This window comes from Sturnira hondurensis, unplaced genomic scaffold (assembly GCF_014824575.4).
Source record: "Sturnira hondurensis isolate 20B ecotype Veracruz unplaced genomic scaffold, ASM1482457v3 Scaffold0004136, whole genome shotgun sequence".
Taxonomy (NCBI): Eukaryota; Metazoa; Chordata; class Mammalia; order Chiroptera; family Phyllostomidae; genus Sturnira; species Sturnira hondurensis.
This window is the reverse complement of record NW_028076767.1, coordinates 45,961,785-45,976,586: the sequence shown is the minus strand read 5'-3', so window position 1 is coordinate 45,976,586 and position 14,802 is coordinate 45,961,785. Positions and strand designations below refer to the sequence as shown.

At 39.3% G+C, this 14,802-nt stretch overlaps 1 protein-coding gene across 2 annotated transcripts in view; it reads left to right on the top strand.

Annotated features, from left to right (window-relative positions):
• Positions 1-14,802, top strand: part of CERS6 (ceramide synthase 6) — a 289,780-nt gene that overhangs the window by 226,869 nt on the left and 48,109 nt on the right. For both annotated transcript variants that reach the window (XM_037044542.1, XM_037044543.1), the window contains exons 7-8: positions 11,324-11,452; positions 14,500-14,606. In XM_037044542.1, coding sequence (XP_036900437.1) covers positions 11,324-11,452; positions 14,500-14,606 — 236 coding nt within the window. The remainder of the gene's footprint in view (positions 1-11,323; positions 11,453-14,499; positions 14,607-14,802) is intronic.

The window sequence follows — 14,802 nt, the reverse complement described above, 5'->3', positions numbered from 1 at the left end:
GACAGTAACTTGCATCCATTGCTACGGGTGCTTTAGCCACCTTTTAGGGGTCTGTTACGCTCCAGATCTTTCCTGCTTCAGTTTTATTTAGGGTAAAAGAAAATGCATACTTTAATCCTTTTATAAGGAAGCAAGAATATGGCATAGAATTCAATGAAATGCTGTCCATGAAACCATGTAGTATAATGCTTGACAAATAGAGCTTAGAACAATACCTCTTTTTTGCCACATAATGACCAAAATTTGGTTGAATCAAAAGAAAGCACTAAAACCAAAAACAAAAGAAACCTTCAAAATGTAGTGGTCACAAAGTTTTGTATTTTTGGTTAATTGAAGTTAACAAAAATAATTAGGAAGAAGAACTAACTTAAGGTTGCCAATCTTTTTTCCTAGTGTTTCCTACCACTTATAACCATCAATTCTTAAAGGAAAGGACATTTTAACGTTTTAAAGGAGAAGGGACACCTTGTAATAATGGATAATCCTTTAAGTTTATCATTATGAAAAAGTTCTCGTTTTTCTCCTCTTTTCTAGAGTGAGGAAAATTGTGGGCAATATGGCTTTGAGGTTAAAGGCCTGGGCTCTGGAGTCCGTCTACCTGCCCGGCACCGCTCCTGACCTGACTCCTGAGCAAGTGACTTTCCCTCTTTGTGCCGTGGCTTTCTGATCCGAAGCATGGAGTTCGTGGGATCTTCCTCAAGGGAGTGTTGTCAGCATAAAGTCATTTGTGCTGTGAGATCTGTGCTGGCACATAATTAATGCTCAGTAAATGTTAGCTATTACTATGGTCTTTGGTGTGGCACACCACGTATTGCCAGCTCCCCACCCTCAGGCACCTGTAGGATTGCGCTTCTCAGCCACGTCCTCTCTTGTGGTCGGATGGGGCCAGGTGACTGGTGGGCTGTGAGCAGAACTGACTTGAGTCGCTTTTGGACCAGAGGATTTAATTGCTGGTGAGACCCTCGAAATTCGCTTTTCCCAAGTAGGGCAGTCATCAGTAACATTTGAAGTGGAGGCTGCTCCCCAGCCTGGTCCCTGAGTGACTGGCCATGGTGACCTGAGTGCAGCTCCCACCCTCAGGTAGGTGGTGACATGCAGTGGATAAGCAGCAGGCCTTTGTTTTAAACCACTGAGATTTCAAGGGCATTGTTAGTGCCTGTCACATAATCTAGCTTATCCTGGCTGTGCAGTTATTAATAATATGACTAATAATTTTCTAAAACAATGTTTGGAAATTATTTGTCTAGATCAGCAGTTCTCAACATGTGGTCCCCTGAGACCTTTCAGGAGACCCGCAAGGTCAAAACTGTCATCACAGTAATAGTAAGATGTCACTTGCCTTTCTCACCACATTGAAGTTTGCACTGACCGTGCAAAAGTGCCAGTGGGCAGCACGGCTGGCGGCGGCACCACACTGCGTCACCAGTCACTGTGTTCTTCACTGCCCCATGCTTCCGGAAGACACACAGTTTCATTTGTGAATGATCTTGATGAAGCCGTGAAAAGTGTTTGTTTCATGAAATCTGCATTCTGGAGTAAACATTTCAAACATGTTTTGTGTGACGAAATGGGAAATAAGCACAAAGAACTTCTGAGGCATAACAATGTACGATAGTGTCTCAGTAAAACCACATATGGTTAGTACTTTGTACTGTGAGCTGAACTAGCTGCTTTCTCCCCATAGAATCTCACTTTTACTTGAAAGAATGACTGGTAAACTGTGGTTATCACAATTTGTGTTTTTGTAGACATGTTTTGAAAATGCAGGGTGAGCTTCTCAAGTAGTTTCAAGAAAGCAATTGACATGATTTACTGTCAATGATAAAACTCAAGCTTTCAAGCAAACTTTTGATTTTTGGAAAACTTGTGTTCACCACAGTGAGAGCTTGATGGCATCTCAGTACTTTAAAACTTTTCTCATGAGATTGGTCATGATATTAATCAATGTGATTTTTAAAATATTGTGTAACAAAATGTCTGGTAGGCTCAGTGAATTGATATTGTGACTAGAGCATGATGCTACAAAATCACACAGGAGTAAAAGATCCATTCCGAAGATCAAGATAGACCAAAGGATTTTATGTAACAGAGCATGAAAAGTTTATTGATCTGGTTTAAATTCTGCATTGCAAATAACCTTGAAGAATGTCTTACTTCTCAAGTTTTGGTACAGTACCAACGAAGAATACCCATAACTATCTGAAAAGACTATCAAGGTGCTTCTCCCTTTTCAAACTGTGTGGTACTGGATTTTGTTTACATCAGTCAAAATAACATCCATCAGTGGATTGAATGTATATGCACTTAGGAGAATTCAATTCTTAAGCCAGACATTAAAGAGATTTGCAGTCATGTAAAATAATGCCAGTCCCCTCACCATTTCTTTTTAATTTTGAAAACTGTAGTTCTTTGGGCACAAATATTTATGTTAATTAACAAAGAATGAACTTTAAAATAAGTTAATAAGTGTGTTTTTACACATTTTTAAAATGTCTCCATTTTAATGTCTAATGTGTTAAATACTGATAGACATAATCCACATATAACACATGTGTTTTTGGTGTCCTCAATAATTTTTAGGAATATAAAAGGGTCCTAAGACAAAAACATGTGAGAACTGCTCATCTTAGCTTATTTTTAAGTCTTTCCGAAGAGTGTGACTCCAGGGCAGTGCCTCAAACTGTGTCTGCATGTCCTTTTCTTGAAAACCCAAAACCATGCCAGATGACACCTGATCGTGTTGTCTGTGGGGATGACACCTTCATCTGCGAGGGAGGAAGGGAGATACAGAATTCTCTCCAAGGAGCCTCACTGCTGCTGCTGGTGGACCCACCTAACAGCTCTTTACAGCGGGGCAGAGTTGCTCATCTGTGTGTCCCCTTCTGGCTGGAGTGGCACTATCCTGCACTTGAGGCTTAGGTTGCTTCCAAGGCAAATATTCCTGACTCTTAGGCCACTCTTGTGGGCTTGGTTTCCCCCCACACTACAGAATCTTCACAATATGGGATGGGAAGAGGAGGCAGCTCATTTCAGTAGGCTAGAACCTGCTACCAAATCATCTCAACCCAGAGCTGTGTGCAGGCTGGTGGTACAACAGTAGAACAGGATTGTCTGGAAGGGAAATACGGCTTATGGGGCATTTTATTCAGAGATACAGCTTGTGAGATTTTATTCAGAGACTGTCTTAACTTACTCCAGTAATCAAACTCCCAAGTTCCTTTGCCCGGGGAGAGGCTCTTGAGCATCTTTAGATGTTGTGAAGTGCTGTCCAGGGTGTGGGAGGGTGACAGGCAGAGACTTCTTCCTCCAGTGAGGCACAAAGGGCCACAGCATTGCTGCACTACAGAGACCTACACCTAGAACCCACACAGTGCTGCTGGTCAAGGGCTCTGGGTCCTTAAGTCCAGGCCTCAGGACTCCCCCCTTCTCTCAGGAGGTACTGCTGGCACTTGGAAGGTTCCACTTTCATTTGTGAGATTCAGTCATTCAGCTTCCTCTGGGAAGTTCCCCACAAGTCATCCTAGGGGTCTTGGGAAAATGCCCACTTTGGCTTATTGTAGTTCTGTCTCCCTGACTCAGTGAATTCCCTCTTTCTCTTTGCCATAGACATAGGCCCCTCGCATGTTCTGCCCTTTGGCTTCCAAACAAGCCACACCTCTTCCACTTATAGCTAATTCTGCACCTTTGCTCTTCACCCCCCTGCTCTTCCTTTCTTCTAGAGTGACCTTGCTCTGTTTGTTAGTCTCTCACTGGCATGTGTTTTCAGGAGTCTCCCTCCATGGCCTCCTTCTTCACTCAGTCTTTGCTCATGCATTCCTTTCTGAGAAGCAGCCTGCTGTGGCAGGAGCCTGGGTCCAGATCTGGCTCTAGCCCATCCTCATGACGACTTTGGAAAAATGACATAGGGTCTCTGCCCCTCAGCTTCTTTATTAAACAGAGTTCCAATAGTGCTTGCCTTATGGGGTCATTGTTCAGAATAGATCACAGTGTCAGACAGACATTGGAGCTTGAGAATTAGCAGGTGAATCACATGGAGGGTAGATGGAAGTTCACCAGGGAGTCAAAGTGGAGTAGGGCTTGGAGAAAAGAGAAAACACAAACCTCATGGGGCAGGGGGTGGCTCTGGTACTGCAAGGCCAGAGGCCTGCATGGGAGCAGGAAGTAACTTTTAAGGAGTGAATTCTACAGATACAGGTTTGTCTGTTTATAAAGGCAGATGGAGAACTCAGACAGTTGAAGGAAAAAAGAGTTAGACGAGAAAAGATCCAGTTGATGATAATAATGAGTTTCTCTGAACCCCTTCTGATGACTTACAGCCTCATCCCAACCTGATTGACCTGAAGGGAAATTTTGGCATCTACCATCTCAACTGCAAATTGAGTCCTTGATTGCCCATTGTCATTTTGGTCACATATTTAAAGTAAATAAGAGAATGATAGCTTTTGAGTCCTGGGATATTTCTGATTTTAGTTGGGCACAGTCTGCCCCCTACTGATCATTCTGTATGTTTTCAACTTTAATGGGTTTACTTGATATCAAGTGTTGGCATTGTCTTTGTCTTCAGGGAAATATATATACACACACACATATATATATAGTGTGTGAGAGAGAAAGAATGAAGTCTTAATAAAGTCATTGTTGAAGACTGTTATATTGAATATATTTTAAATGTTTTGGCAGTGACTCAGCATTAAAAGCTGTACAAATTAGTGTGACTGGGCCAAGAGTAATTTAAACAGAGCCCAGAGCATGTATATAAAGACCTCCACCTCCTGGTGCTTGTGATTTGACAAAACCTGTGATGATGGAGAGCTTCTGAAGACCCGACTTTCAATGAGAAAAAAAGGCATGCATGTATAATTAAGAAAATATCTCCCCCATGTGAAGGCAGAGTGCATTTGGAGAGCGGGCGCTGCTGCTCAGGCGAGGAGAGCAGGAGGGGGAAGGACTGCAGGGACTGGCTCATTCAGGGCCTCGCGCCGGCCAGGCACACAGCAGGGAAGGGGGTTGGTGGCGCTCCCTCGCTGTCTTGCTTTCTTTTGTACAAACCAAATTTTGTTGCATCCCCCGCCACAGTAACAAACTCAATTAAAGATTGATATTAGCTAAATAATTCATCGTAGACAAGAGATTAGGAATTCTCGATCTTGAAATGGTACCATAAATGTTACCCAGGAGACAGATTGGGTAAAACTACTTACAAAGCAGATCTTCAGTTCATTTAGGTAAGTTCCCAGAAGCTGTAAAATAATGGCACCTGTATCAGCAGAGACAGTAATGTTACACTTAGACTGCTCTTGTTTTAAAATCTGTGAGGAATCTCCTTAGTTTTCCGATTACCTTGAAATTGTAGTTATAATTTACCGTGAGAAGTTTGGTGAAGATACCTGCCCAAACTCTTTTTTTATAGTGTACCTGGATTTTGAGGGTCATATTTTATGGGTTTCTTCAGAACAGCTATGAAAAGTAAATAATATTCACATATTCTTTATCCGAAGAAAATTGGATGAAGTCGGCCCTGAGACTACACAGTTGCCACATCTCAGTAACATGATTGGGAGTTTCCCATAGCATGCCTTTTGATGTGGTTCTAAGGCAGGGGAGTCAAACTCGTTTTCACCGGGGATGACATCAGCCTCATGGTTGCCTTCAAAGGGTCCAATGTAACTTTAGGACTGTGTAAATGGAACTGCTCCTTAACTAGGGGCAAGGAGCTCGGCGCTGCCACTGGGTAGAAACAAGGTGCCGAGCGGGATAAAACAAGGTGGGGGGCCAGATTCGGCCTGCGAGCCTCGTGTTTGCCACCTGTGCTCTAAGGCCAGGGTCAGCAGACTTTTCTGTAAAGTTCCATATAGCAAATATTTTAAACTTTTGGACCAGACAGTCTCTGTTGAAGCTACTCAACTCTGCCACTGTAGCATTTGGGATATTCGTATGTGACAGTCATCTCTTTCAAGGACCTAAATCTGTATATATTCATTCAAAAAGGGGGGGATCTAGTCTATTTAATCTCATCTATGTAGTCTAAATATAACTCTAGATTTAGTGTGAATGAAGCTCTATTCATGGGCTGAATCTTAGAGAAGGGATCATTAAATCATACCTGCCAGGACTCCTCCACTTTTTGACTGAACAGACGTTCCCAAATAAGTTACACATTTTCGTGTCTTTCCAAATTTTCCCATAAATATTTACCCTAAAGTGCATAGGCTGTGCATGAGAATAAAAGTGGATTTCAGTTAGTTTTTGAAGAGGCTTATTATTTGTAATACTGTAAGTGGCACATTTAACCAGTTCTCTTTACAGTGAGCCAAAGTTCAAGGCCACTTAAAAGTATAATAAACAGATAAATTGTGGGAGAGTACAGATACCCAAAGGTTTACATTTGCATACATTGAGGGCTGTTCACATCAGGTGCTGGTAAGAGAAGAGTATAATGTTCCTCAAATTACTTAATATCGGACAAGTCTAAACCCACTAATTTCTATACAGGGAAAGTCTATTCCCTAAGTATACTTTCATTTCAGTCATTGTCTCAAAACCTAGCTAGTTTTTTAGTCTCTTCTTTTTCTTTTTAAGAGAATATGTATGTATGAATATATATATTCTCTTTTTTGAAGAATGCATATATATATGAATATATATATATTCACGCTGTTAATCAGGACTTTAGCTATCCATGCATAGACAAAGGTTGAGAGTCTATTATACTTTCATATTCCCTCAGTGGGAAAAGTATGTAACTCTGATTATTCTTGGCATATGGAAGCTGTGTTGGAAATCCTTCCCATATCCATCCCTGTATTCACTCTGGAGAGGAGAAGGAGCCTGAGCAGCCGGTCTCCCCTGCGCGTTGCTAAGTCACACGCCCGAAGCCCACCTCCTGCATGGTCAGACTGCTCCCCAGCACTCTGGGAGTTTCACCTCGAGTCATAAAAGCCCAAGTGAAGAGATAGCAACACTGTTTGTTATTCACTTCTAAAAAAAAAGCATCTTACTCTGTTGAAGGTCATATACATCTCTGTGTATCTTGAAGGCTTCAATAAGAAAACTATTCTTCAAAAAAAACAAAGCTAATAGAAATGAGGGATTTCTATTATTGCTGCAGTTTTCATAAAACAAAATCAGCTTTAAATTATCAGCTGTTGTCTTTCTCTTTCATAGAGGGTTTGAAAACCTGTTACATGAATAACACAGTACAAATGAACTCATTTCTATTCATGAGTTAGATTCTAAATCTACTAATTACATTTATTTATTAATTTTATTAAATTAAATTCAGAAAGCTAATGCATGCCATTTGTATCTGAGAGAGAAGAGTCTTTCCCTTGCATTGCAGTTTAGAAGTATTTCATATTCTTTACCATCTGTGCACATCCGAATCAGCTAGCACTTCTAACCTTGACCTTCCTATTCCTTTTTTTGAGAAGATTCTTCAGTCTTTTTCTTTATTTGTTGCAAAGATTATTCCCAACAGAAACTTCATGAAATCATTAGTATTTTATCAGACAAATGGGGACTTAACAAGTTTCTTGGTGTTTGTGCTGCTTTGTTTTGTTTTTAAGAAATGAGTTCATTTTGCATTTATGAAAACATGGACATGAAGATGAATTTCTGCTGCCTCCTGAAAACACAGTATTAATTCAAAGACTCTCTGTGGTCTGATTGTTCCAAACGGAGTTTCATCATATTGAGCATTAAACACATTCTTATAGAATATGTCTTAATGAGAGGTTGATCCCTCTGGCTAATGTTTTCTTGTGCATGAATTTCCCCTGGAGACCTGAGTTAAGGACACTGATTCTCATTCTAATATTTGGGGATGGAGGCCAAAGAGTTGGAGTTTTACCACTTCCAATATTAGTATGGATGATCTATCTCCCTTGGATTCTTTCATTTCAGGCCTAATGGATTTTAAGTCAAGACCACATCTAATTTTCTATCTGTCTGTGAAAGTTAAGATAGAAGAAGCCGCTGGAATGAGGCTTCCAGATTGGGGTAAATATTAGGCAAGAATCATAAAAAGGAACCCTTGGAAAAAGCTATGACAGAAAGGCAGGAGGTTGGGGACGCCACAGAAGTAGGTGGCCAGGACAGTCTGTTTTGAATAAGGGCTTTTGGAATCTGTCTTCAGTCTGAGAACCAACAAAAATTCCCACCATCTCTACCTAATTGCTGCCACTAAAGATGCAGTGACACATCCTCAGCCTACAGTGCCAAGGTCCCTGCAGCTGCGTGTGTGTCTGCACACGCTGGTCCTCCAGCAGCAACACACCTGGGCGGGGGGGCGGGGTGGGGGGGGGAGTCCCGCCCTGCGCTGATGAAGTCCAAATTCAGTTTGTTTAAAATCTGTCACTTGGACCAGATTTAGTGTCTACTTTAAAAAATGTGTCAGGGTGTGATAACACATAAAGTAATTATTGTGTGGCTTTTATTTAAGGTATTTCATTGGGTATCATGATTTTCTGAAACAGAAATGTAAGGTAAAATTCAATATTCCTGCTTTTTTCATATTCACACAGATATGACTGTATAGTGAAAATCAGTCATCTTCCATGGGCATAACCATGAGTCCCTCAACAGTAAATATTTTCTAGGAGCAGAGGATTTATATGCGGTAATGATCTTCCCAAACAAACTGAAAAACGAGGCTCTTGTTTTTTGGAGGGTCCTTGATACATTGCCGGGCTTTGTGGTGTTTATGGACATTTATATCAAATACAAATCAGGAAACTTCATTATGAAATAGTTCTAATCCTCCGTAAGTGGATTGATTAAAATGTAAACTTTAGTCAATTTATATTTATTCATTTTAAAATGAAATAGAGAAGAACTCTTGTTCTCTTTCAGTGAATCAAGAGCAAGCATTCAGGGCTGAACAATGGAAATGTGGGGAGTGTTATTCCGGTTAGGTGCTCAGCTGGTTACACTTTGAAGTTGGTGCAGTGAGCATGGGCAAATATAAACTCACTAAAATGTTGAATTAAACACTGTGTTTTCATTTCATTATGTTTAAGAAATAATTTAACATATCAGTTGATAGGGTAGCTCCACTTTAACTGATTCCTTGTTTTGAAATAGCTATTGTCTGCAGGGCGATGGAACCTAATACATTTTGTATAACAGCCTGGAGAGAACAATCTCAATTCCGGTGGGAAACACGATCACAGCAATTTTTATTGATTGCCTCGAGCATTTTGGTCTCGTCCAACTTTAATGATTTAGGAAAATCTTAGATGCTACCAAAACAGACAATCAGGAAAAATAGACAAATCTTGTACATTGAGTCCACGCACAATCACTCATTACACTCAGAGCCTGCGCATCATTTCTCTTTGGCAGACAGCTGAGAACTGGATGGGAACCTGGTTTTAGAGGAAGGACCATAGTGGCGGGTCACCAGGTGACGGGAGTTTGCAAGACTCAGTTCTGCAGTTCAACTTCAGGCAGATGGAAGTGACTGCTGCAGGACCGATGGTTCTTCCAGCAATGATATTCCCCATCAGTGCAGCACAGCCAAGTTAACTGAAAATAAGAGACATAGTTGCACTTCATTGAAAAAATTATCTGACCTGATTTAGGCAACTAATGCAGCAGCTCTGCAAATAATGCCATTTTGTTCGGTCATTTTGTTATAACAAGGAGATGCTATAGGAACCTAATTCTTCTTTCTATCAATTAGCCTGTGATGAAATTGGTTTCATTGTCCACTTCACTTAAAGTCACAGAACCTATCAACAAACTTAAGTGAGGGCTTACTGTGCTAGTAATAAATCAATATGCATGATTGTCAATAAATGTTTGGCACTTTCCAAGGCAGAAAAGTAAACTCTGGACATGTTCTCCAAAGTGTATACAGAATCCAAACATTGTGTGTTTTTCTTCAAACATACACATTTAACCTTACTTCATTATTTTCTTTTAGAGCTTGGCATTATAACACATTAAAGAGACAATTTTAAGAGTTCAGTATCATGGGAATTTAAACGTTTAAAATATCCATAGCTTTCTTTGTAGGCTCAAGGTATAAAAATTTAAGTCAAATAATTGGAAATGTTTTCAGTATGGGAACTATACAATAAAATAAATGGCAAAAAGACCTCATAGGAGCAATATGTTATTTCTTATAGATCATCATTTTTACTTTCAGTATCTAAACAAGGACTGTTGTTTAAATGTTTTAAAACCATTTAAAAGTTGTTAAAGTTGACCTTACAAACTTCAAACTGCGACATCCACCATTCCTGAAAAGAGCGTGTGTGTGCACACACTTGCTCTCTTTCCCTTATTCTCTCAGCTTCATAATATGCTTTACATTTTGGCTAATTTTTTGGTCTTTACACGAATGGTATAGGGCTTTAAGTAGATCACCATTAGAGCCAGTTCTGGCATTTAAGACCCTGAGAAGTTCAAGTTTATTCTGAATGAAATACAGATTCAATGGGAGTAAAAATGCTAGTAAAAGAGAGACTGCATTTCTTTTTAAATTTTTTATTGAATTTATTGGGATGACACTGGTTAATAAAATTACATAGGTTTCATGTGTATAGTTCTATAATACGTCATCTGTATATCATATTGTGTGTTCACCAACCCAAGTCGACTCTCCTGGCATCACCATTTACCCGCTGCCTTTAGCCTCTTTTAGGGAGACCATGCTTCTAAGCAACAGAAATTCCGTATCACAAGAAATGGTGTCCCAGATGGTCAGGAGATAAATCAGTATCTGAGAAAGATAATCTTTTCACATGGGCCAAGAAGTAGCTCCCTTGAAGTTAACCAAAATAAAGATAGCCAGTGTTCCATTACTTCTGCTAAATTTGTAATGACTATGCACAGTTACTGGTTAAAATTCAGACCTTGTTTGTGTAGGATTCATAGAAAAGCCAACATATTACTATTCTTGCTTTAATAGCGCAATGAGCATATTCCAGGAGACGGACACAGAAGTAGTCAGAGACGTAGTCCAGCTGGACCCGCACTGCTGCCTGACTGGTTTTCCCGAAGTATCTACTGATTCAAGCCATGTCTTTCTTTGCTTAAAATCCTACAGTGATTTCTCCCACTGCAGCAAATTCCTTGGTTGGTACAAAACACCCCTTGTGATCTGGCCTTAGCCCTGGCTTTTATTACATTCTCCATAATTACTGGTCTGCTGTATGTCTCTCCCACTATACGGTGAGCTTGCAGAGTGTCTTGCTCTAGTATCCCCAGTGTTAGGCGCACAGAGAGCCTCAGAAAGCATTGGTGGAGTGGTTGAACACATCAGTGGAAATGCTGTGCTACTGCTAAGCCCTAACATGGCTGTTTTTTCCTCCCCAAGGACTTTGGCATTATGTTCCTGCATCACCTGGTGTCTATTTTCCTAATTACCTTTTCATATGTCAACAATATGGCTCGAGTAGGGACCCTGGTTCTCTGTCTTCACGATTCAGCTGATGCTCTCCTGGAGGTAAAAACTTTTTTCATCTCTAAGAGTACAAAATCTAGCATTGAGGAAGGTCCGCAGATCATCACTCCTGCTGTGTTGTGCTAATGGTGCTGGGGATAGTGGTGTATGCCTGCTTTGAAACTGCAGAGTATTTCTCTGTAGCTGAAATTGGTGAAAGTGGGACTTTAAATTAGTATATAAATTTTTATATAAAAAATACTCATCATGTTAGCATTTTTTATTAATGGAATAATGAATACCTTTATTATTCCACACTTAAGAAATGAATGCTTTACATTAGGAAAAGTATTACTTGAATACATTTTATTTCTAGTGTTGTAAGTTTCACACTGATTTATCCAAAAAGTGTATATAATTCAATTTAGTTGTTAATGGGAGTTGTACATGCTGATGAAATCAGTTCGTAGTCATAGTTTTTATTGCCAGTACACATATCATCTAGTTTTTAACAGTGAAAACTTTCCAAACCACTGTCACTTAGAATTATTAAAGTAGGGAAAAAAGAAAAATACTTCTAGTGTCTTTCTTTCTTTTTTTGTTTTTGTTTTGATGTCTTTCAAAAGATAAAATCCTCAGCAAAATTTTGATGTAGTATTTACTCTTAATTACACACTCAGTAATGTTATATAATTAAATAAAAGTTTACTTCACTTTAAACTAAGAAATTTATGTAACTTGTCAGAAATAAACTTATCAGAGTAAAAATCCATGTAGAAGTGGGTCTTAGAATTCGTATTCTGGTTTTTGATTCCTGCTGGCCCACGGTCTGCCCCTTTGAGGCATCTACGGCCACTGTGGATACAGAATAAAAGTGCCCTCAAATAATGATCGGTTACTGCAATAAAAGCAGAGATTTCCTGTACCATAAAACTGAATATTTTATAAAAACTGTCAAGGTGTGATGTATGTATAGCATTTTTTATTTTTTAAAGATTTTATTTATAATAATTTTTAGAGAGAGGAGTGGAGGGAGAGAAACATCAGTGTGTAGATGCCTCTGAAGTGCCCCCTACTGGGGACCCTGACTGTACCCTGACTGGGAATCAAACCAGAGACCCTTTGGTTCACAATCCGGCACTCGGTCCACTGAGCCACACCAGTTGGGGCTATGTAGCATTTTTTTTAAACTTGGTCGATGTAAGTTTATGAAACAGAAAAAAATAGTCCTAATGGGCTAGGATATGTCAGATGATAGCTCGGCACTATGATTTTTAAGTGCTTCATGGTAGGCTCTGTTCCACCTTTTTTTAAAGGAGAAATATAATCAGGATAAGGGAAATACCCTGAAAGTCAGTTACCATTTGATTAAATCCTAAGCATGCTTAAAAGTAGAAATTTATCCAGCACTCTCCAGTTTTGAAATCAGTCCTGTACAATCTGCTAACGCCAGTCTTTGGGAAAATGGCTGGCATGATGCTCAGCAGAACCATAAGTCTGAAAACATTGGTTGAATCATCACGTACCACTTAAATACAGAAAAGAAAAACAATCCAGAAATTCCAGCCATGTGGCTAAAAGCAAATGTTCTTCATTACCTGGGTCCTCTTTGGTATTGTAAAATATTTCCTGATAATATCCAAATAATAAGGTATGTTGACTGTCAGCTCTTCAAAGTGGAAGCTCTGGCTTAGACATTGGCAAAAAAAAAATGATGCTTGATGCTTTTTTATTGAATACTGGTGAATGAATACAAAAAGATTATATGGCTGCCTAGCCAGTAGGAGGCAAAAGGTGCTTTTTCTCAATGCAATGTGTGGTGTCATGCCCAAAGTATTCATGATATTAAAAGACTTCCACTCAGTTGATTGATATTTCCCCATAGGAAGGAGTTCTCTCGTAGCTTTGTGTTTTACTTAAAGCTATTAAATTATGACTTCTATGGATACTGTCAACAGTCTTTCCAAGTTGACTCAGCTAATTCAACTTTCTACTAAGTAGAGCATAATGTTATGACATCTTCAATTTGTCACCCTGTGGTGAAGGTGCTTGTAAAAAAGAGGGAACCAATCAAAATGATATTTTCAGTGTCACTTGTTTTGACTTAGAATCATCCACAAATAGATAGTGAAGAAAGGGACCTGATTTCTTCCCTAGACTAACTTACAGTACAAAAAGTAGTCGCTTAGCCCCAGCTGGTGTGGCTCAGTGGATTGAGTGCTAGCCTATGAACGAAAGAGTTGCCGGTTCGATTCCCAGTCAGGGCACATGCCTGGGTTGTAGGACAGGTCACCAGTGTGGGGCCTGTGAGAGGCAACCACACATTGATGTTAATCTCTCTTTCTTTCTCTCTCCCTTCCCCTCTATCTGAAAAAAAAAGTTTAAAAAATAAATAAAATTATATTTTAAAAAGTAGTCACTTAAATCACGGCCAGAAATATTAGAGTACTTCTTACAGACACTTGCAACACTAGTGACTTTCATCTAGAAGATGACCCGTCCATGTAACATTCAAAATTATACCTAAATGGAGTCATTGAAAAGCCATGATCTTGACACACTCTTCAGTTCTAAATTTATGTGACTAGGTCAAAAACTATCTCCCCAGAATATTCCTTATGCCTATTTAAAGAAAACCTATAATTCTAAGTAGAAAGAAGAAAAAAATTCAGAAAGGTTTCATATATTCTAAATAAATTCTGTTGTCTTAGTGTTTAGAACTCATTAAAGGTTTAAAGGATTATGTAACATGTTCTGTTTTGACCTGTTGTGTTAAATTCCTGTGCTGGTATGGTTGGCTTGCTAATATCATCTATAATGCAAGAATTTTCTTATTTTTCTATTTTCCTGAAATCACGCATATAATTGAATTTTTCAGGTTGCTGAATATTTTATTAAATCTGTGGCAGTCAATAGTTCTACTTATGGCTAATGCTGCATTTCACTGGACTTATGGGTAATTTATGAATACCAATGTATGGCATTTCAAAGTAGCAGGCAGTTTTATGCATCTAAGAAGTTATAAATTATAGGAGACTCATGCATATTCAAAGAAGCTTTTTATTTTTCAGTTTAACTAAATTAATATGTCTTATTCCTTCCTCTCATAGGCTGCCAAAATGGCAAATTATGCCAAGTTTCAGAAAATTTGTGATCTCCTGTTTGTTATGTTTGCCATGGTTTTTATCACCACGCGACTGGGTATATATCCCCTCTGGTGAGTACGCCAGTGTTCTTTCCAACGGAGCCTCCCCTTCTAGACAGGCTTTGTGAATCATCTTCCTTTTGAATTTTGCTCCAAATTCTTAGTAAGTGGTTCAACGAAAGGGAGGGAGTAACACTGTAATAACTACATATGGGGTCAGAAGGGGTTCTAGACTTACCTGGTGTATAATTTGAGGGCCATAAGTTAT